We start from the raw sequence: 22,461 nt of genomic DNA, 5'->3' as shown, positions 1-22,461 counted from the left end.
CACCAAAGTGTTAAAAAGGACTGCTGTCCCTTGGGATCGAGGGCTAATTCCCTCTGGCTTTGTCTACAGTGGTCTTTCAGGGAGTAGGTAAAAATGAGGCTGGGTTTATGGTTACGTTGTGGACAGCAATGAGAAAGCAGGAGCAGAAACGTCTGTCCTAATTTCTGGAGATCAGCCCAGTGCATTGAGATGTGTTAGACCGAGCCATAGCTACTCCCAGCTTTCAAGGAAAACCAACTCGGCATCCTTTGAAGGTGTAGCAAGGACCTCACCAAAGAGCTGGATCGTCATGCTGGTGGTCATTAACATTCTTGTGGTATAAATCACTGACCCTTGGTCAAGCGTTGGATTCCCTTGTAGCCAGAGTAATAGCATCTGCTCCTTGGCTGCTTTCTTCTCCCTCCTTCCTTTCTACCATGAGGTGTTCTGGAAAATGCTCTGGTTTGTGTTTGTAGATAGAGCTAAGGGACAAAAAACCCCACTGCACTCAAATGATTTAATTAGCTGGAAGTTTCTGTGCTACTGTATATGACGAATTATGGCAGGATTTTAACAGGAAAATCAGCTGCTCTGATTTTGTTGTTATTACTTTGTCCCCTTAAGGTCACAGTCAGACTCCTTTTGTGGTTTTATTTGGGGAGAATAAAACTGGCAGCAGCCGATTATAACAAAATCAGTGTAGCAGGAAGGACTCCTGAGCAACAATTTTTGCCTGCACTCTGCCAGCCCTGGCATATCCCTGGGCTACTGCTAAGGACAGAAGGTGATTTTTAGGAGGGCACCTTCATCAGTACTCTGAATAGCCCTGTGCTGGTGCCTACCACATCTGTAGCATCTTGAAAGGGGGCTAGGCATGCAAAGCGTGCTGGGCTCCAGAAACCAGAAAACGATTCAAAAAAGTCTTCCCTTCCTGCAGTTTTGGGCTGTTTCTTTCCTGTTAGCTCAGACCCGTTCCTGAAAGAGCCTTTTGTGATTGCTTCAGTGAAGCCTTTGAAGCTCCCTCCTCAGTCCTATCCCTGCTCCAGCCTGGACAAGGCTGAGGACATGCTTAGGTTTGGATCTTCTGAAAAATGAAGGAGGGAAAAGAAGTGGGGAAGCAACTCCTGTGGGTAAACAGCCTTTTGGCAGATAACATTCACAAAGCACAAGCATCTTTTACTAATTGCAGGCTGTAAGGATCATCATGAAGTGTTTTCAGGCTTGCGTGCGCCGTTCGAATGGCTTTTTACAAAACTATGTGACATCAGCTGCACTAAATTATGCTTGCAGAATAAAATCTGAAGCTGAAGGCAATTCCCCTACCCACTTCCCAGTGGTTTTAATCTATCCTTGAGTTTAAATTGACACGTTTCATCCTCTGCAACACGGTAGTGAGTCTTTGGCATCACTGTGCTTTGTTTCTCTAGGGGCACCTTCAGCAACAAGCCGATGCTTAAAAGAGCTATTGAAGGCAATGTCAGGCCAATTACAGCAAGATTGGTTTAAGCTCTCTATCTGTCTAGGTGTAGTTCTTTGTCCCTTTCTTGATATAAAGACATCTTTCTCTCTCTGTAATTTTCCTTCCCTTATTTGCTTGCTTTTGCTCTTGAGCTGCGGTTAGATGTAAGTAGTCTAATGTAAATCTCATCCAGTATAAATATACTGATAGATATCAGCTGAGATTTGAACCAGAAAAAGAGATTGAAAACCTGCTCAGTATCTCATGTATTTAAGATTTAAATTCCCTGTTACAACTTAACTTCATAACAGGATTAAGCAGCTTGAAAAGAATGGGCAAGATCCAGATCTGGCAGAGTTTGGTTGGCTTACTTCACCTCGAGATCTGGTCTTAACCCAGAAATCCCTGAGCTGGGAATGTTCTCATTTGTTTTCAGTGTGTGGAAGAGTTTAGATGTTGATAGTGAAAGGTCTGTGGTCAGCAGATGAAAGCTGACCACTCTTCCACTTCTGCCGTTTGTAAATGGTGTTTAGATCCCGTGTGATTGCCTGATGTAAAGCCTGCATGAGAGAAGGGCAAGTGTTGAAAAGAGGAAGCACAGGCTAACCTAGTTTTGTTACAGTTCATCCTTAACTGGTAAAGAAAAGAAATTCATATGACTTATCATATGAAATTTCCCAAAGAGCATTAATGGTTAAATCCTTGTTGGAATCTCTAATATCGTAAGCCTGTGTGTGTTAAATGACCCTAGAAGGGAAGATTGAGGGGAGGGGAGATAGAGGATTATCCCTTCCCCAGACCATTGCACTGACTTGCATACCAGTCTGGCAAACACGGACTGAGGTTCCAAGTGTGTCTGCAAATGTTTGTTTCACAAAGAGCCAAGAATGACAACACCAAATAAACAAGAGGGCTTTCCAGGATCTCACCCACTTGATTAATGCCTGCACTAAGTCACTTCGTGTTTCTAGTGTTTTATGGAGTGCAGTGACTATCCTAACTTGAGAATGTCCCTTTTTATTGTATCTAGATGCCAGTCTCAACCTAAAAAAAAAAATAATAATCTTGTTTCTTCTAGAAGAGTTTCCAAACAAGTTCTGCCCCATGAATTTGTGCCCCCCAGGTTATCCTCTCTGTTCAGAGTCCAAAGTCCCCGACACAAACCTGATGAAGAGAATTTCTTTGAAAGTGTCATAAAAGTGTCTTTGAAAGTGCATCCTAAGTAAAACACCTAATTTGGACCTGATTTTATAATACAGGTCAGACTAGGGAGTCCATGTAACTGGAGCCCCATTTCCTTGGAGTAGCTCCGAGGGCTTCCAGACGCAAATACTTTGCAATGCTGAAAAGTGGATTAAAAGAAGTCTTTAGACACAACTATGAGACAAGCCAGCATGGAAACAAGCCACTGAGCAGCCACAAATTTGCATTGAAACTTCCTTGACGGTCTGGTATGTTCAGCTGCAAACTCAGGGTCCAGGCTCTCTGTTCTCAGAGCTCCTCTAACAGCGTAGTTGCCGCGATCTTACGGAGATGCACCAAGTAGGATGTTGCTTTACAAAAGGTGTGATATTGGTTCTGCCTTGAGCTCCATCTGTGCTGTCCTGGGTGGGCAGAGGGTGCAGTCAGACCTGACCAGACATCTGCAATGACCAAGATTTCTGTACAGATTCTTTAGTCACAGCCTTCCATTACCTATAGCCCGAAATGAAAGGAGTTTCAGTGGTCTCTGAAAAGCAGGGTGCTCAGCAGTGCTGTTCTCGGGGATGCAGAGATCTACAAAGCTTTGACTTTTGCTTGCTTATCTTGTAACTAAGCTGTCTAGTCCTATGACTTTAAATCTTCTCTTTGCAAAATTCTGGCTTTAATTGTAACTTGGCCCTTTAAAGGAAAGCATGTGGATGCAATTTATGTGTAGCAAAAGAGGTTAAATGACTTCATATTTGAGTTCACCTGCTGCAGCAAGAAACCTCCAGGAGCAATTACGCCCTTGTTTTTTCCATCAGCCCTTGACATTCTGTAGCGCAGCGTTATTGTAATCTCCTGCTTCTGTGTCCTTGGAGTCACGTTCAAAATGTTTAATAAAGTTAAATGTTCTGCTCTGAGCGGCAGAAGGCATCAAATTAATACCCAGAGATTTGGAGAGCTTTCATACAATATGCATCCTGAAGTCATCTTTGTTACCGTCAGTTGCTTTCTGTATTAATTCAAGATTTGCTTTCCATATCCATTATTTCCTTTATACTCATTAGAAACAAACGTTTTAGCTGGGATCACGGGGCAACAGGTCAGGGTGGAGACACGGGTTGTGCTTTGCCTTCTGCTACTGAACAGCCAACAACTCTGGACGTGAGCCACATCCAGAAAACCAACTAGTATAAAACTTGGTGCCAAAAGAGAGGGGCTGACCAAGCATCCTAGGGACCAGACTTGAGGCTAGGCATGTTTTCTCCTGTTTTTTACAGGGAATTTAGGGGACTAACTCTGTTGTAGACACCCATTTCTGTTCAGACAGATGCCATGACCTGTTGCCTCCATAGCACACATCTTTAATGTATGTTATAGATGGGGTAAGAAATACAATTTTTCTTGTTTATAGTCATCTTAGGGGTTATATGTAGCAGTTGGTAAAGGTCTGCAGATGAGAGTACAATATTTTGAGCTGACAGAGTCTCTGGACCAGAGTGGTCTGGCAGAGGGGACCAGCGGATTGGAGTTATCTTAGCTGATGCCTTCTGAAGTCGTTATGCTAATGAGAGGTGCCACATTCACCTGTCAGCTGGTTTCATTATTGTTATTATTGTGGAAGCATCCAAGTCCCCATTGCAATCTCAGTGTGTTAAATTGTGTTGCACTGTTCCTGCATTGGTCTTAATTCCTTTTCACATTAAGCCTTTAATGATCCTTGAAATGGGTCCTTGTGATGTTCAGGCCTACTCTGGGGTCCATTATGCTGGCCAAGCATGTAGAAGCTCGCTGATTGCTGATTTGAATAGTCTGGTGATGATGGTACTTGACCAAGAGCTTGACGGTTTGATTTCTTCTTCTAGTTGCGACACCAGCAGTGGAGCTTGGTGATGGAGAGTGTTGTGCCGTCAGATCGAGGAAATTACACCTGTGTTGTGGAGAACAAATATGGCAACATTAGGCACACGTACCAGCTTGATGTATTAGGTGAGATTTCACTGTTTTCCCTCAACAGCTCATCTGTGGTGATGCTGAACAGGTATGTGATGGGATATGGGAAGCAGAAGCTTGGTTTCTTTCCCAAAGTGCTCTATCATGTGTCTTCTAAAACCAACAACAAGCTACCTTTTGGCCAACAATTCAGCCTCAGATCTGTGATCAATAAATCACTTAGCTGGTCTGCAGAGGGGCCAGAGAAGGAATGGCAGGGCTGAGATGCCTCCTCCATTCCCAGGTGGTTCTTGCCTGTTTGGCTTGAGAAGCACTGGGTAGAACGGTGGCCAGGACACGTAGTGGGGACAATCCCAGTCTGCACCCTTTCTGCTGAAAAGCCAGGAGATGAAGGGTTCAGAGGAGAATCCTTGCTGGAAGAAGGACAAGTAAATTAGGATTTCCCTCTCTTCTGTTTTTCAGAAAGGTCGCCCCACCGACCAATCCTGCAAGCAGGGCTCCCTGCCAACCAGACTGTGGTGGTAGGGAGCAATGTGGAGTTTCACTGCAAGGTCTACAGCGATGCCCAGCCTCACATCCAGTGGCTAAAACACGTGGAAGTCAACGGCAGCAAATATGGGCCCGATGGGACGCCCTATGTCACGGTGTTGAAGGTTGGTACACGCTCCTTCTTCTTACCCTTGGGGCAGTCCTTCCTCTGTCTTGGTCTCAGTGTCACAGAGATGGCAGCTGTATTGTGGGGATGCTCCTCAAAGAAACCCACTGCCATAGACGCGGCAAGAGAGACCAGCACTGAGTAAAGGTGTTTGCCATCAATGGAAGCCGTTAACTTCATTTACATGTTTATAAATAAGCCTTAGACTAGCAGTTCAATGTGAACCAGAAACACCCCGCAGAATATGTTCAATGCCACAGTTCCTGGAAGGGTAATCATTATTTAAATCAGATTTTTGGGAGCTTGACTTCTCATTTTCTGTAGTTGTTTTGTGTCTATAAGAAAAAAATCATGAGAATAAGCCAAGGACAGCTGTTGGGATTGTTCTTTCTTTTAAGCCTGTGCAGTGGAATACTCTGCTTTTTGGAGGGGGTACAGCAAAAATGTCCTAAAAGTCGATGTTCTGGACTCTTCTGTTTGCCAGAGATAACACAACTACTGTAGTGGCATGAATAAGCGAAGTAATTGTAAGAGCTGAGGCAACTGTGAGAAATGCACTATAATAAAAGAAAAGCTGTCAGATTGCATTTGACCTCAATTGTAAAAACAACCTTTTTTTACAGCTTCAATAGCAGTATTTTGGGGGCTTATTAAAATAAAAGGCTCCCAACTAAAACACATTCTTTCCTTTCCCAAGTAAACACTGCAGCGTGCACATACTAAATAATGCTGAACTACCAGCACCTGAGAGCGAAGACAGTCTTGTTCCAGCCACTAACATTTGTGAACATTGCTATTATCCATGCTCAGGAAAGCCTTTTTTTTTAATTGAACAAAAACTCACTAAGTAAAACTTTACTTTGCTAAAATGCTTTCTTGAAAGGGAACTTCCAGATTACAGCCAGAACAAAGCCAGCAGGTCTGGTTTCCCCTCAACCTATGTAAATATAAAAAGTAGAGAATAGAGAGTGAAAAGCACATTGGACTTTTAAATTTTTTTTTTTTTTTCTTTTAATGATAAAGGCATCCTGTGTTGATGTTTATGAGAATATATAGGGCCAAATGGAGTTTTTCTGGCTCTGCAGTTATAGCTGAAAGTAGATTTTGTCCCTGCAGTTTCAAGCTGAGGTTGTCCTGTACATGGACATTCCCCGCGCCCATCCTGCTGCACACATCCTACTTCTCCTTGTATGAAATTTTAAAAAAAAACCACTTACCAGACAGCATCAACAAAACTGTAACTCAGCCAGATACATGATAATAAAAGCCAGAGACCCTGGAAATAATTACACAGATTGAAATAACAGATTGGTTGGAAGAAATGGTTGGAGACAGTTCTTCAGGATTGGCAACACGCGCTTCTTGCGAGTTGATAAAACTTTTTATTTTCTCGCTGTCTGTCCAAATGTGTTTGAATTATGCATATTTGAATTTCCCCCTGGTTTCACAGCCCAGTACCAAGCTCTGAATAGCTGGCTGTGTCACATGCCATCTAGTATAGTCTCCGTGCTCCGTGTGTGGTCCCCGTGGGATAAAGTGCTACCTTTTGGAAGTTTGCAGAGCCTCTGCGAACAGTGCCTTGTGTCACAAGCACAAGCTCCCATTTTGCTGTGGCAAAGAACATATAAATAGTCCGTATAAATAGTGTTTTAAAATTAAGTTGAAGCGGCACCGGGGTGGCTAGGTAATTAGAATTGCCAAATACCTTCTCTTCTGTGGACAGCAAAGGCTCCGCATTCCTCGAAGGGGAGCGCAGGCAGGCGTTTGAAAGCACAAGTTTTGTTTGGTTTTATTTTTTTGCTGAATAGGACCAGCACACGTCTATTTACTACTTCTGGTTAATCAGGAATGCTTTGAATTGTATTAATGCCGGCATCAGCGCTGGGGCACAGAGCATTTCCATTTTGGGATGCATCTTTTGTGCGCCAGTATGGGGCTCCGTGGAGCTGTGTCAGGCCCAGCTTTGCAGGGATATTTTTTTTTTTTTTTTAACGTGTGTTTGCTTATTTTTTAAAAATAAAGATCTGATAAAATGATCTCACTTGTCATCTTGGGGCCACTCCATTGGCTTTAGGGACTCGTTCCATGCAGTGCTGTTGCTTTGACCCAGCATCCTGGCCGTGCTGCTGGAGCAGGGTGCTGTTAACAGCCCTTCCCTGCCCACAGCTGCTTTAGAAAAGGCTCTCTCCTGCCCAGTGCTGTGGTGCCTGCAGGGAGATAAGGCTTTTTTATCAGCCTGCCCTCCCCTCCTGCTTTCAGGAGATTTTGTGGAGCATAGGAGCTGCTATGGGGCAGTTTATATATGGGGGAGTATCCCAGTCTCCATCGGAGCGAGGGGGACAGAGAGGTGCTCAGCACATGGAATTCCCCCCTCACATCTAAATGGGGGGGGCATGTCCAGATGGATGAATTGAATGCCATACTTTCAACCCATTTTTTAAACAGCCTGACAAAACCAAGCCATCACCTGCATCAGTTCCTCAAAGCCTGGGCTAATTTGTGATCAAAGGAAACCCCTTTTTCTTTGCAGAAGAGCACTAAATGCATTCCAGTTACGGAGCAGAGAGGGGGGTAGCAACACTGTGCCCAAGCTTTGTTAAAGGCTAAATTGTATGTTCTGCATTGAAACATGCCCAGTTTAATTATAAACAAGGCAGCAACAGCAGGCAGGCATGTTTCCCCACTAGTCAGGACAGACAAATTTGCCAGCACGTAAGCCGTAGAGATGAGATCAGGTCAAAACCGGTGGTGTTTGTCATCAGACATGGACACAGGGGCTCCTCTCTGATGCCACCTCTGGGTTCAGTTCCTAATAACCTATCAGATCCGACAGCCCTGTTGATTTTAATGGGCTGCAAGTCATATTGGCAGGATCAGGCCTTGAAATTGAAGGCACTGAGACTGGGCTGGAGAGCCTAAGACCAAAAATGAGAGGAGCAATTGTTTTGTTTTCATTTCCAGAACCGAAGCTGATATTTTTTCTAGACTTTCCCTAGGCTACTTCTGAGGCCACCCAAAACAGTTGTGCATTTTCAACCAAAATAAAAACAACTGTTTAGGGAAAAAACTGATGTGCTGCTGTGGCAGCATGGAAGAAGAGATATAAGAGATTGCTTAAGAGTCTGAAGTTTGTTTGATTTATATGCATCACTTTATTTAGTAAAGAAGAGGCTCCTATAAGCAGTGGAAAAAATTACAGCTAATTTCTGAAAGGCAAAGTCAGCAGCGAGTTTCAGACCGCCACTGCTTATATTTTGTTTCCAAATTCTATTTTGGAATCTGATAATTGAAACAGTATTTGCTGAGCCGGGTTGCAAACACAAATATCTGCTTAAGCCCTTTCTCTGGTGCTCCTGTCTGCAGAGTTGTTAAGAAACCGTAGGGCCTTTGACTGCTGTCAGATGGAGAAGTGGGAAATTGGTCTGTTTTAAAAAAGGAATCGCATGTGTGCCGCTAGTGAAGGGAAGGGAGTTCACTTGCATGTGGTTTGGGGGCCAAATGCGACTTCTCTTCTTCACCCAGGTCCTGGGTTAGGTCTCTCACCGCAGGGTGAGCCGGGGATGTTGCCACAGCCAAAAAGAAAATAGCCGTGAACAGTCAATCCTAGCTAATGTAGGTGTGATGGAGGTATTGTTTGGTTTACTGAAGTTCAGGTTTCTGTCTATTCCTGCAGTCTTGGATCAGTAAAAACGCTGAAGCCGATGCTAACCTAAATCTGTTCAATGTGACAGAACAAGATGAAGGAGAATATCTGTGTAGAGCCAACAATTTCGTAGGCATAGCCGAAAAACCATTTTGGCTCCACATTCGCAAACCAAAACCAGGTAAACCACAGACTCTGTCCCAAGGCCCTGGCAACTGCAAGAATGAGCTATAACATTTTAAAGAAGCTAGTGATTAAAATTACTATTCATTTTGTATTATACCCTGTCAACTGACGCTGAATGGCTTTATCTTATTTTCTTGCTAATTTTTTTTTTTTTTACAAGAATGTAACGCCTATACAGCAATTGCCATGGAAAAATTCCCACAATAAAATGACTGTCAAATTTTGCTATCAACTCTTCATGCTTTTATTCCTTTCCCTTCCTTACAATTGAGTGCTGATAACAGAATTGCATGTTAATGACCTGTGACGTTCAAAGCTCTGGAAAACCAAGCTGTTTCAAGATTTTCACCCGTAAAACTGATATAATCAGTTCTGTCCCTTGGAGAAGTAATGGAGAAATAAATACCAACATTGGCTCATACGAGCAGACATGTTAAATAGAGAGAGCAGCAATCTCGTGGGCTCTGGGGTTTGACTCCAGCCTGGAGGGTCTGGCTGCTGTGTTGCTCAGTGCCACTGCAGGAAAGTTCCTTACAGGTACCTTCTTGTTATCGGCCAGTTATACTACAGTATCAAGGGCTGTGTAATCAATACATGGCTTTGAGATGCCCAGTCCGAAAAAATTCTAAAAAATCCTAAAATTCTATATTTTTCGATGACCTAATGAACCAAAATGTTTGTATGTTCCTCTGATCAGCACTTGAGTCTTACCCCACTACATCTCCCCTCCTTTCTCCTTTCTTTCTGTCCTTCCTCTCCCCTTTTACCATCTTTCTTTCCCCACCCCTGTACTCACCCTACTAACCCACAGTCAGTCATATTGTGGGGGCAATTTTTCATTTGGATGCTTTTGCTTGCATGCTTCTTTAGTGGGACAGAGTAAGAACCTGGTGAAGGGAACTTTTTTTGCTTTTGACTACAGGTTGCAGAGGGGAATGAATAAATAAATGTGGAAGATGGGCCATTGGAAAAAAACCCCAAACAACCCACCTTAATTGCTTTTGAAATTTGCCTGTGGTGTCCTCACACTTGCTGGGAATGTGGCTTATTCTCTGTTTTCCCTCTTTCTATATGTGTGTGTTTTTTTTCCCGTAGACGGCAGGTGTTAACACAACGGATAAGGAGCTAGAGATTCTGTACTTGCGAAATGTTACTTTTGAGGATGCTGGGGAATATACTTGTCTCGCAGGGAATTCTATTGGGTTCTCACATCACTCTGCTTGGCTGACGGTGCTACCAGGTATTTCCTTCTGTGCTGGCTTCTCTTTCCCTCTCGAGGGTGCCTTGACGTTTTGCTTTAGAAATGCCAAGTTCCTGCAGACCACCCCTTGCTTGGAAGAGGGGGTGTTATCCAGGGAGGGCGCTCTGGAATTTGCTGCAGACCCCTGTTGCATACTCACAGCTGACACTTTTTGCATTGCATCTCAAGATTTAAATTATTATTGCAGTAGTAATATAAAATGCCCAGTATCTTTTTTGACCTAGTTAACAGGGAGGTGTTCACAGCCTCTTTGTTGGGAGACTGTTAAGTGCCAAAGTTAGGACCTTTGTCTTCTTACACTGCCAGTGGGAGAAGGAAACCTCCCCATCAGATGGTCCAGGGCACCTAAATTGGACACAGACTGTGGATCATCTTATGAAGGAACCTTTCTGTCTAACCTCGTATCTTAACCTAAAATTGGATGCATAAGTGGTTGGTGTGAGTACACCCTTCCCTGCCTGTAGCATTATTTCCACTTCACGGATGAACAGGCCAAGATAGCAATCTCAAACAGAAGGTTGAGGAGAGTCATCTGTAGAGAGAGCCCAGGAGTCCTGGCTCCCAGGGGCATTGCATGCTGCCTGCTCCAGCTGGGATCGATGAAAGCTGCAGTGGGCTTGAAACCCGAGGCCAGAGCGACCTCCATTTTGTGGTCCTTTCCCGTGCAAAGCTCTCACTGACAATGAAGCCAGCGCAGAATATGCAACAGGGGAGCCTGCTCTCCAAAAGAGGGGAATGAGGCTGTGCTGTCCCTTCACCTGCAGAATCTGCCTGCGGCTATGGGGCAGGCTTGAGCATGGTCCACAAAAGCACCAGCAATATTCATGTTGAATCTCATGGGTGCTGTGCCTTGCGGAGAGTGCTGGAACAGACCTGGAGTATGTTCAGCAGACCCTTACTGAAAGGGCTCACCCCATCATAGACCACATTTGGGTCCATTTCACAACACATCCATCTCGAGATGTGTTTAGGAACCAGAAACTTTGGCATTTCTAATCTTGACTTTATCTGTGCGGATGATTCGGATGTAATTGCTTTTACTGGGGCTCAAGGTCTCCTCCGTGCCCGACCCTGCTGCTGGTGGGATCTGCTGGTCTTTTCTCTGTTTATTTGCCAGCTCTATAATAGCTGATCTGATCCTGTTTCTGCTTCTGCCATCCACTGGATGAGAAATTGTTTCCTTTGGTTAGAAGACTAACGTCTCTGTTATTTTGAGAATCTTGTGATACTGTCTCATCCGGCTGTTACGCTGGTTTTACAATGTCTCTCGCCTCTTATTTAAGCAAAGAATAAGCAGGAGAAAACCCACCAAAAAACCTGAAGCGGAACTTTATATTGAAGTCAGACGCAGTGAAGGGCAGCCGTCCGTGCAGCAGCAGGCCCCGAAGTGCTACCCGCAGAGAGGGTGCAGGATACAGCCTGCCTGGGGAACCTCTCCTTGTAAAACCCTGGCCACGCTACGGGAGGAGAGACGTGGAGCGGAGGGCAAGACAGTGTGAGCCAAGGCAGCAGAGCTGTGGCACCGACCGTAGTGCCTGATCCTGAGAGATCTGGTAACCCTTTCTCGCAGGAGGAGATTGCCGCTTGGCAGGATCAGGCCCTGCACAGCTGGCACAGAGGCTGGTGCAGCCCCCAACGTCACCGACAGCCCTTTCCCCGTGTCCCCCTGGACCCAGCCACCGAAGACCTGACATGGAGCCTGCTGCTGCCAGGGGAAAGCTCCCGCTGCTTTGGGGCAGCAGTGATGTACACGAGCCGTTAGCGAGCTAACCGCGCTGGCATGACTTCATTATAAAGTTTCCCACTGCTGACTGTTCCTCTGATGCCAGCACGCCTTTGGGGGACAGAAAACCAGTCCCACAGTGGCTCCTTCCTCTGGTCTATGTGCCTGCCCTGAAAGGAACAAGGGGAAAAACACAGCTGAGCTTCGCTGGTCCCAAAAATGTCTTGCTAGCAGGTAGCCACTGCTGATGGGTTCATGCCATAACCTTCCCGGCTCAGCCACCTCTCTGGGACAGGCCTTCCAGCCTCTTCCCAGCAGAACTAAGTTTTTATGAAAAAGTTGTGCACATTGCTCTCATGAGGCTTTTTCCCTGTGTGATGCCTTAACCCTGGGTGCCCTTTGAGCACTCAGGGCAGGCACTGGTCCAGTGGAAATCTTTGCTAGAGAAGCCAAATCAGCAAAGTGCAGCAAACCCGCACATCCAAGGCATCCAGCTATGTGGTGTGGATGTGCAGGGAAAGCAAGGTTTGGGTCAGAGGGACAGCACAGACACGTGAAGATGCCTTCAGCCTAGAGCAGTGGTTTTCAGCCTGTGGGCTGAAGGCTCTTAGAAACCCCGGGATTGCATCAAAGGGCAGTAAAATGACCCCAAAATAGGCAAACCAAACTAATGTTTTAGCAACAGCCACAGGTGGAAAACCACTGGCCTAGGAGAGTTCCCTCACTGAAGTGACTCAGCAAATTGGCATAGATGAGCAAGTCCTCCCCAAATTCTTCATGCTGCATGTGTGTAGTTGCGTGCGGGCAGCTGCCCGCCCCGTCCTCACTGCTGTCTCTTGTCACCCCGCAGCGGAGGAGCTCATGGAGATGGATGATTCGGGCTCAGTGTACGCTGGCATTCTCAGTTACGGCACTGGCTTTGTTCTCTTCATCCTGGTGCTGGTCATTGTGATTATCTGCAGGATGAAAATGCCAAACAAAAAGGCCATGAACACCCCCACTGTGCAGAAAGTCTCCAAATTTCCACTTAAGAGACAGGTAACAGAAAGTAGATACAAGATTCCTATTCCCCCCTATGGTCATCCCTCTATTTTTTTTCTCCCCTCCTTGAAATTTTCTCTCTAGGTGAGAAGCTCTACCAGAAAAACATTGCCCAAGAGGGACATAGCTGGCTGCAGTCTATGAGTTTAACCCCTTTTATTCATTTGTTTCTGTTCCAGTGGAGCAGTAGCTGGTGGCAGCTGACTCTGGTTCATGAGCAGCTCCCAAGCAGCTGTGTTTCTGTCGCCCTTGTCCAAGAGGGGCTGGCAGTGCAGCCGTGGATGCCACAAAAAGCACATCTTGCAGGGGAACAGTTTAGTCCAGGCTCCCTGGTGGAGCGGGGATTTGGGGAGCAAGAGCATGTTCAGTTGTGCTCGGTCCTGCTTTCGCAGAGGTCGCTGGTGACTTGACCCAATTCTCATGGAGGTGGGAGAGGGTCCTCTTTCTCCTTGCAGTTAGAGATGCTCTGCCATGTGTCATTACAGAGGGGCAGGAGCAAAAGGCACCGTTTAAAACCACGTAGTGATGGATACGGATTTCACGGCTTTGGCTGCAAGCTCATGGTGGGCATTTACAGTGCCAGAACAGAGGTCACTCCATAGCCTGTATGTGCTATGGAGATGCACGCATAAAAAATGGACAGAATATACCTCCTGCCTGCTGGAGGACACTGGCTGACCTGTCCCTCCTTTCCACCGGTAAAAACCTGACCGCAGGTGCCTAGATCAGTGCATTTCTGCAAGGATGGGGGGAGAAGCAGAGGGTGGGAGTGGGGATTTCCCATTTAGAAATTACCAGAAGGCTGCCAGTGGGCAAAGATAGCTCAAACCCCCTCAGTGATCCATCTCAGGCACTGCCTTCCCTAGGAATACAGTTGGCAATAACACTTCATTTGCTCTACCCAAGCAGGTGTCGTTGGAGTCCAACTCTTCCATGAATTCCAACACGCCCCTGGTCCGGATCACGCGTCTCTCCTCCAGCGACGGGCCAATGCTGGCCAACGTCTCTGAGCTGGAACTGCCTCCCGATCCCAAGTGGGAATTGGCACGCTCTCGGTCAGTCAACCCACGGGTCGGGGTCTCTGTGCCTGCTGGTAGTGTCACCACCCCGGTACCCACTAATGTGCCTGCTTGTCCCTCTCTCCAGCCTGACCTTGGGGAAGCCGCTCGGCGAGGGGTGTTTTGGCCAAGTGGTGATGGCAGAAGCAATTGGGATCGATAAGGACAAGCCAAACAAGGCCATCACGGTTGCTGTCAAGATGCTAAAAGGTATGGGGAGCCCACGAAGGGCGGAACAGCATATTGCACTGGGGTTTCCTCTCGTTCCCTGTCTTTTAAGTCTTTTATACAAACAGACACAATAGAAGAAAGCAAGAACAGCCTTTCTTCCCCTTCACCCACACAGCCTGCGGGTGAGGGCTGTCTCCTTGGAGAGCAAGTAAAAGTGAAAATCCCACGAGGAAGAGGGACTGAGAATTAACCCAGTTCTCTGCCAAGGGGTAATAACATCCCTGAGAAGAAGGGGAACCCCCTTCCCTTCTAGCCACCTATGTGAATCAGCCCACTCCTTACTCCTTCCATAACCAGCGCTGCCTGTTCTAGCAAAAGCTTATGCAACAAGCTCAGGTGGAGTTTACAGAAATTCAGTTGACAAACCCCTTCTTGAGGAGTTTCTTTATTGAAGAAACTTGATCCTAAACTCCTGAAAGGTTAAATGGAGGCCAAAAATGGGGAAGTCACTGGGCATCTCCAGGTGAGTCTCTGTTTCCCACACGTCCCCCATGCATGGTAACCACAGACAACACACAAACAAACTCACCCTGAGAAGTTCAGCAGGAGCAAACAGGGCAGGTGCTCCAGCAGTGAGCAGCCTGGGGCTGAGGTTACATGGGGTGACATCTTTAAAATTTCTTATCAGAAAAGGATTTGTTTAATTTACGTTTCCTTCAGTCCATTCTGAAGTTGGTTTTGGAAGCAGGAACATTTCCATCTTTCCAAAGCAAAACATTCATCTGGGGAGGTTTTCCCCCATTTTTCTACTTCTGTAGAAAAACTGCAGCTTTCCACGCAAAAAAACACATTCCTTCCTGTAGCCCCTCTCCCAACTCTGACCTTCCACCATCCTTAATGTTTTGCCCCTGGAGATGAGGGAGGGAAACAAATAAGAAAACCAAAATGATCCCAGGTACCAAAACTGACTTTTTTCTTTAATACTTACCAGGATGAAACAGAAGGTGAAAGGCTTTATTGATTTCCATATGAACATTTATCTCCATTTGTTTTTTTATCTTTTTGTTGTAGTAGGTTTTCATTTTGATTCTTCCCAAAGTAGAATAAAAACAAATACTGCTATATTTTGAATACTGTTTCCCCATCAAAGCCCCACGTGGCTACGCAGCAGTTGTATTAACTGCTTCCCAAAACACTTATTTTCTTCCTGACATTTTTTTGTTTTCCTTTCTTGCTTTGTCCAGATGATGCCACAGACAAGGACCTTTCTGACCTGGTCTCTGAGATGGAAATGATGAAAATGATTGGGAAGCATAAAAACATTATTAACCTTCTCGGTGCCTGCACGCAGGATGGTACGTAGCAAAGCAGCCCAGTGCTCGCAGGGCCACGGGAGGCTCAGGTTTGACAGTCCCTTCTGTGCAATTACTCACTGGCTGCCCAAAATGTCCCAGATGAGATTTCAGTGGTCAGCTGTTCCTCCGCTGGATGCTGATGCGCTCTTGCTTGCAGGACCGCTCTACGTGTTGGTGGAATATGCATCAAAGGGGAACTTGCGGGAATACCTCAGGGCACGTCGCCCACCTGGCATGGACTATTCCTTCGACACCTGCAAGCTGCCCGAGGAGCAGTTGACATTTAAAGACCTGGTTTCCTGTGCCTACCAGGTGGCCCGAGGCATGGAGTACTTGGCATCTCAGAAAGTGAGTTGAGAAACTTCATTTGGTAGAAGAGTCGGTCAGACCCAAGTGGTCAAAGGCATGCAATGCTGTGTGTGTAGGACAATCTCAGGCAAAGCATGGCAGGCTTCTCTCTTTAGAGATCAGATTTTTCCCTATGAAGTACCTTGGGTTTTTTGCTGGAGGCTTCATCCGTATGCAGAAGTTCCCATATGCTGGCTGCATCCATGAACCATGCAGCTGCACAGCCCTCACTGCGGGCCTGTTAGCATCCCCCAAATGCATATAAAGGCACAAGCAACCCGGACCTCAGTGCCTGTCCTCACCAATTCAACCTCTACTGTCTTTCAGACGGGCAGTCCTGAAGCTTGGGCAGCAGTGGTCATGTCGTGAGCATCACACCGAGTTGTGAGCTTCCACTGTGGGAGACGTTATGTTAGGCAACAGTCAGGAGCCGTGTTCACCCCTGTCCCCCCATCTCCCTTCTGAGATCACTAAAGATGCAGAGCACTCACGAGGAACCTGGGATCCTGGGTGTAGCTCCATGCTTGCGGCTGTCACCAGCACGCGTAGGCTCGGTGGGAGTGGAGCTGACTGGATTTGGCTCGACGCGTGGCTGTGCCCAGGATGCTCCCTGGGGGAGCACTTTGCTGGCACTGCGCCGGCTGCTGCTTCCACTTCCATCATACCCTGGGATTAGTCCTGATTTACCCTGACATCAGCAAGTGGAGAATCAGGCTTTGCGTTCACGAAGCTGTGCACCAGCCGGCGTGACCTCTTTTTGCAGGCAGGGAGCACTACGGCAAGAGCCAGTTCAGCTTCAGATGTCAGATGTGTTCATCCTGTGACTGCGGTTCAGGGTGGATGGTTCGTGGTGGCTTTGAACTCCCTTTCTGCACAGTGCAGGCTAATTTAGCTTCTTTCTCAGTAACAGCTGTGATGTTGGGGGTTGGACTAGGTGACCTTTAAAGGTCCCTTCCAACCCAAACCAGTGCAGGAGTCTATGTATTTTGGATGTATTTGGGGATGTCTTGATCTGAGGATTTTTTTCCTTCAAACATCAACCTGCACTCCTCTTCCTGGAAAAAGCAGGACAGAAAGACAGTTTCACATCCCACTAAGCGCCCACAGAAGAGAAGGGTTGGCTTTCTCATCTGTGCATCCCCTTTGGAGAGAAAAGATGCGTGGCTGTGTCAGCGCTGAGGCTACCGATTAGGTGTTGCTAAGAGGTGGCTCCCACTGAGCATGCATGATGGAGCAGTGACACAGAAAGCGAGGAGTTAAGCAGTGCCCACAGCTTTATGAGCTTGGGAGTCAATGAAACGGCAGCTCATAAACTACACGGTGCTGTTGGTTCCAGGCGCGAGCAACTAACAAGCCCTTATTTATTGACTTGCTCACCTTTCACAGTGCATTCATCGTGACTTGGCAGCCAGGAATGTGTTAGTCACTGAAGACAATGTGATGAAAATAGCTGATTTTGGCCTCGCTAGAGACGTTCACAACATCGACTATTACAAGAAAACCACCAATGTAAGTACAGAGCGGCCAAGCACATGCAGTTCTCCTTCTGGCAGGGAATTCGGCCATCCCTACAGCAAGTGGCCGTTGTGCCATATCTCCCTTTCTAGAAGGGCTTAGGAGGAAGAAATCTGCCGGTGGCCTCACCTAGTGAGGGACTGTAGTTAGGCTGGTCCCAGGAGTCCACCCACCATCCGTTTTCTTCCTCACAGATACTGCTGCTGCTAGCAGCCATCGTGAGGTCTCAGCTCTGGCCAGAAGGCTTTAGACTAAGAGAAACCAAGGGTTTTACCAAAGGGGAATGGAACCCTTTCCAGTCTGCTCCGCTACTGTTCATAAAGTTCCCAAGGAGCCAACCTCTGGTCCCACCAGAGCCCTTGACAGAGGAATGTCACTATGTGTATTCCTGGAGCTACCTGGCTTTCATGCATTTCTCTTTTTCACAACTGAGCTCCTTGACTCTACTGCCAACGGCTGAGTCCTGGAGCCATTTATGTTTTCTGTAGAGATTAATTTAGGAACGAAGGGCTAGAGAGACAACTTGTATCATGATTCAAAGCCCTGCAACAGATGCTGAGCTCTAAGCAGTCCATGGGACATCCTCCCCATCACCACCACACTGCAGAGAACAAAGCACGTCCCAGTGCTCTGCAGCAGAAGAGCAAAAGCCACAACTACAACATCGTGTGGAGATGGCAGTGGAAGAGGTTGAGGGTATTGCAGAACCTGACAGTCTTGAAAGAGCAAGGGGTCTAAATGTCCGAGCAGTCCTACAAAGCCTACCATGCCCATACTGAGCCTTTCCAATATCATATCAGAAATGTCTCTTAATTGCCAGGATTTCCTAATCATAAATTAATAAAAATTCTTGGGAATTTTAATTGTAAATCATATGGATTTTCCCTGTTTGAGCTGTGTTGGACAGCTGAGAGCATAATCCCATTTATGCATCCTGCCTATGTCCCATCTCTAGTTGTCTCCCCCAGTGAGGCAGTGGGTCAGAAGAGGACAAAGCCCTCCCATAGCCAAATTATGCTTCAAAAACGAAACAGTCCTTTCTCACTCCCTCCAGGGGCCAAGCAAAGCCCAAAAGAATTACGACTAATCTAGTCTTTCTAATCTCATATTTCTCATATGTGACAGTCCATGTTTGTGACCCTGATGTAGGATGTTCCCCTGGAAACCTGGGATGAGGCCTCCTCCTTTAGCCTCCAGCAGGATAAGGATTTGTTTCTTACAGGATTTGGCCCTTGCTGCCTTCACTCTTGGAACTTGCCCTTCAAGTTCAGCCTGAGCCAGGTTTGGACTTGAAGTCAACCTGTTTCTTCCAACCAAAGAGACGGAAAGTTGTCCCATGCTCTGCTGCAGAGCTCGCTGCATTTATGAGCAATGGATGCTGTTCCCATGCAAAGATTTAGATGCTCTGATATGTTAAACCTGCCTTGGCATTGAAGTACAGTCCTCGACAGAGAGCATTTACTGCAAAGATTGTCAGCAAAGATCCAGGGATCAAATGCTCTAATCTGTTTATATGTGGCCACTACTGCTTTGCCCAGTGACCGGGAAGGCAGATGAGGTTGTTAATGAAAATGTTTCAAACTGGATTAGAAAAGAAGATTCAGATGGTGCCGATGTGGCTGGGGGAATATGCTGATGGGATGTTCCCATTGTCTTCCTAATTACAGGGTCGGCTGCCTGTGAAATGGATGGCTCCAGAAGCGTTGTTTGACCGGGTCTATACTCACCAGAGCGATGTGTAAGCATACCCACACTTTTTAAAAAAATAAAATGACAGGGAAATCAACACCTATAATATCTTAAAGACAAACATACTGCTAAGCACGTGCACGGTTCATTCAATGCTGGGGTGCCTGGGGATGCAAAAGCAAAGGAATCGATTCCAAGCTGAAGCTTTGCACACGCGGTTTTATTTTATGGTTATCTAGTAGCTTTCATCCGAGGCTCTCTAGTGAGCTGCTGAGAAATTATTGGAAGGCAGGCAGGTATTTCTTGTCCAATTTATAGATGAGGTGATTCATGCTGCAGTGAAAAAACTTTATGCAAAAAAAACTCCACACAAAAAAAAAATTACTTTCAGCTTCCTTCACGCTTTGCCCCAGACAGTTACGCTTCAGTTGAGTATATGGGATGAGCCTGAAATATTCTGTCCGCCATTAGTAGCTGATCAGAGACTATTCAACAAATACATTCACAGATTAATTTTGCCACTTCATTTATTTGCCTTTATTTTTCCTAATCCTGTCTTGTCAGTTTTGGTGCCTCTGCACGGTAAGCAAAGAGCAGAGCCCGCGTTATGTGGTAAATCTGTATCCCATCTGAACTTTGCAAGGGCTGAAGTAGCCCAGCATGCACACCGGCTTTTTTATTTCAATATTTGGTTGATAATGGCATTTTTACAGTAATTCAGCAGCCAGCCTGCCTGCTCCCCAAGGCTTGCCGCTTGCAATTGGACAAATTAATCTTTTCTATTTCTGTATTTTTCACATACTTTGGCTTTTATTGATCTTAAATCATAGTTTCCATGCTTAGGTAATGCTGCAGCAGGCATGACAGATAAATCAAAGCTAGAGAACGGGAGAGCGAGCGTGCATGAAAGCAAAACAGAGACAGATAATCCCTGTTTTTAAAAAGAAAATGAAGAAGGCAAAAGATATTTTTGAAAAAGAGGACTTTTAACCAGAGCACAGCTGTGAGACTGGAGTGTGTAACATTAGTGCTCTGCTGATTTTTGTGGGGGTATTTTTCTCCCAGCTTGGCCAGTGAAATGAGTGTTGTAACAAGCAAGTTTTGGTATCAGCTTGCACAATTAGTGGCCTGTGGTTCCAAGCCTGCAATTCAGTGAAGCTGTGCATGAATAATTTGATTTGTTCCATTCAGTGGAGCTGGTGGAAGACCTAACAAAGAGCTGGGGGTGATAGATGGGCTGTCACCTATCTGATTAAATGCTCATTTCAATTTCAGACTTGGTGCCTGGGATTTCTTTGCTATTGAGTTGGATCAGCAGAGATCTCCAAGTAACTAGTAAAAATGGCCTAGGCAATTAGTCATGCTATTGATGACTTTGTTAGCTATGCATGGCTGCACAGAAATAAAGCCGAGCGGGGTGGGGAGGGGATATGGGGGGGGCTTGGAAAAAAACCTCATTGAATTTTAAAGATCTTTCTTTGGTTTCCAGCTGGTCTTTTGGAGTGCTACTATGGGAGATCTTCACTTTGGGAGGGTCTCCATACCCGGGAATTCCCGTTGAGGAGCTCTTCAAACTCTTGAAGGAAGGCCATCGGATGGACAAACCCGCAAACTGCACACACGATCTGTGAGTGTGTGGCGGGGGGTGACCTCCTCACCCCGCTCCCCCTTTCTTCTGCGGCCAAATACCACCCCAGGCCATGGGTTGGGCTGTTGGGGCATCCCCGCTGTGAGATTGTGTGGCCATCTCCAGGTAGGCTCACCCTACTCATGTCGGCTCAGCTCATGACTGCCGAGCGACGTAACATGCCTGCCCTCGTTTGGTGGGCGGCAGTTGGGGGTGTAGCTCTAGTGTGTCACCTTTAGGACAGGGCCTCCTCCTGGTTTGAGAGCTCAGACACGCATGAGATAATCAGTAACGAGGAGCGTGGCTCCACAAAACCCTCCTCCTCCTGCCCCCCCCAGCTGGCCATGCATCAAGGCCACCATGGCTGAAGTTGCGTTGGCCAGAGCTGTTCTCTCAGGTGATTTGGGGGTGGGTGGGCTCCGCTTAGCCCCCACCATGGGTGACAGTCCCCTCTCCCCTCACGCAGGTACATGATCATGCGGGAGTGCTGGCACGCCGTCCCCTCGCAGCGGCCGACCTTCAAGCAGCTGGTGGAAGACCTGGACAGGGTCCTCACCGTGACGTCCACCGACGTGAGTGTGGCGGGGTGGTGGGCGCGGGGAGGGGTGACTCGGTCCCTGGCGGGTGGCACCCAACGTTGATGGGTCTGTCGCCCTGGCAGGAGTACCTGGACCTCTCGGTGCCCTTCGAGCAGTACTCGCCGGCTGGCCAGGACACCCACAGCACCTGCTCCTCGGGGGACGACTCGGTCTTTGCACATGACCTGCTGCCTGACGAGCCCTGCCTGCCCAAGCACCCGCCCTGCAATGGCGTCATCCGGACGTGAGGACCCTCCCCCGAACGGATGGACAGACGGACGGACGGACGGGCGGGCAGCATGCCCGTGGAGGCGCGAATGTGGGGCACCAAGGACGAAACCGTAGTGCAGGATCTTCCAGTGGAACTGCGTGGTGGTGCCTGGAGATTTGTGTTGTCGAGCTGTTCAGGGTAAAAAGAAAAAAAAGAAATTTTAACTTTTTTTTTTGGTTGTTTTTTTGGGTTGGTTTTTTTTCCAGTTTGCTGTATAAAAAGTCAAGAAGCACTGTTTGGCCTGAAGGAACTAATCTCTTGCCAAGATGATCTATCATATATGATTTTTTTTGTTTGTTTATTTTTCATTTTTTGTTTGTTTGTTTGGTTGGTTTTTTTACTAAGCAGAATGTTGAACCTGGGGGGTGCTGACCTCCCAGCCTCCGCGCTTGCATTTCGAGTGCCAGAGTAGCCGTTCTGTGCCTGCAATACGAAGAAGAGAAAAAAAAAAAAAATCTTCCTTTTTTAAAAAAAAAACACAAACAAAAAAAAAGTGTAAAGAATGTAGAAATTCTTTGCTTATGCAATCTGTACATGAACCTTTTTGGTGGAGCTGAAAAGCCACGTTGCCTGCAGGGATTCATATATTTATAAAAATATCTATATTTTTGTTGTCGTCATTTTTATAACTTCATGATCATACCACCCAGCTACATAGAAGGAATCCTTTTTGGAAGAAGAAAAAAAAAATTAAGTAAAATGCAAATCGTCATGGAGAAAGGAAAAAAAAAATAATAAGAAGAGACAGTCAAGTCATCTGAAAT

General features: G+C 46.5%; 1 protein-coding gene across 1 annotated transcript in view; it reads left to right on the top strand.

Annotated features, from left to right (window-relative positions):
* Positions 1–21,682, top strand: part of FGFR3 (fibroblast growth factor receptor 3) — a 34,203-nt gene extending 12,521 nt beyond the window's left edge. Inside the window, exons 5-17 of the mRNA XM_010577914.1 lie at positions 4,489–4,612; positions 5,039–5,229; positions 10,156–10,300; positions 12,895–13,082; positions 13,995–14,140; positions 14,232–14,353; positions 15,559–15,669; positions 15,827–16,017; positions 17,404–17,526; positions 19,200–19,270; positions 20,711–20,848; positions 21,315–21,420; positions 21,510–21,682. Of these exons, the coding sequence (XP_010576216.1) occupies positions 4,489–4,612; positions 5,039–5,229; positions 10,156–10,300; positions 12,895–13,082; positions 13,995–14,140; positions 14,232–14,353; positions 15,559–15,669; positions 15,827–16,017; positions 17,404–17,526; positions 19,200–19,270; positions 20,711–20,848; positions 21,315–21,420; positions 21,510–21,674 (1,821 nt within the window). The 3' untranslated portion in view covers positions 21,675–21,682. The remainder of the gene's footprint in view (positions 1–4,488; positions 4,613–5,038; positions 5,230–10,155; positions 10,301–12,894; positions 13,083–13,994; positions 14,141–14,231; positions 14,354–15,558; positions 15,670–15,826; positions 16,018–17,403; positions 17,527–19,199; positions 19,271–20,710; positions 20,849–21,314; positions 21,421–21,509) is intronic.
* Positions 21,683–22,461: the final 779 nt, after the last annotated feature.

Source organism: Haliaeetus leucocephalus, unplaced genomic scaffold (assembly GCF_000737465.1).
Source record: "Haliaeetus leucocephalus isolate CR32 unplaced genomic scaffold, Haliaeetus_leucocephalus-4.0 Scaffold51, whole genome shotgun sequence".
NCBI classification, from domain to species: Eukaryota; Metazoa; Chordata; class Aves; order Accipitriformes; family Accipitridae; genus Haliaeetus; species Haliaeetus leucocephalus.
The sequence above is the reverse complement of the archived record's forward strand: the minus strand, read 5'-3'. Positions and strand labels throughout refer to the sequence as shown.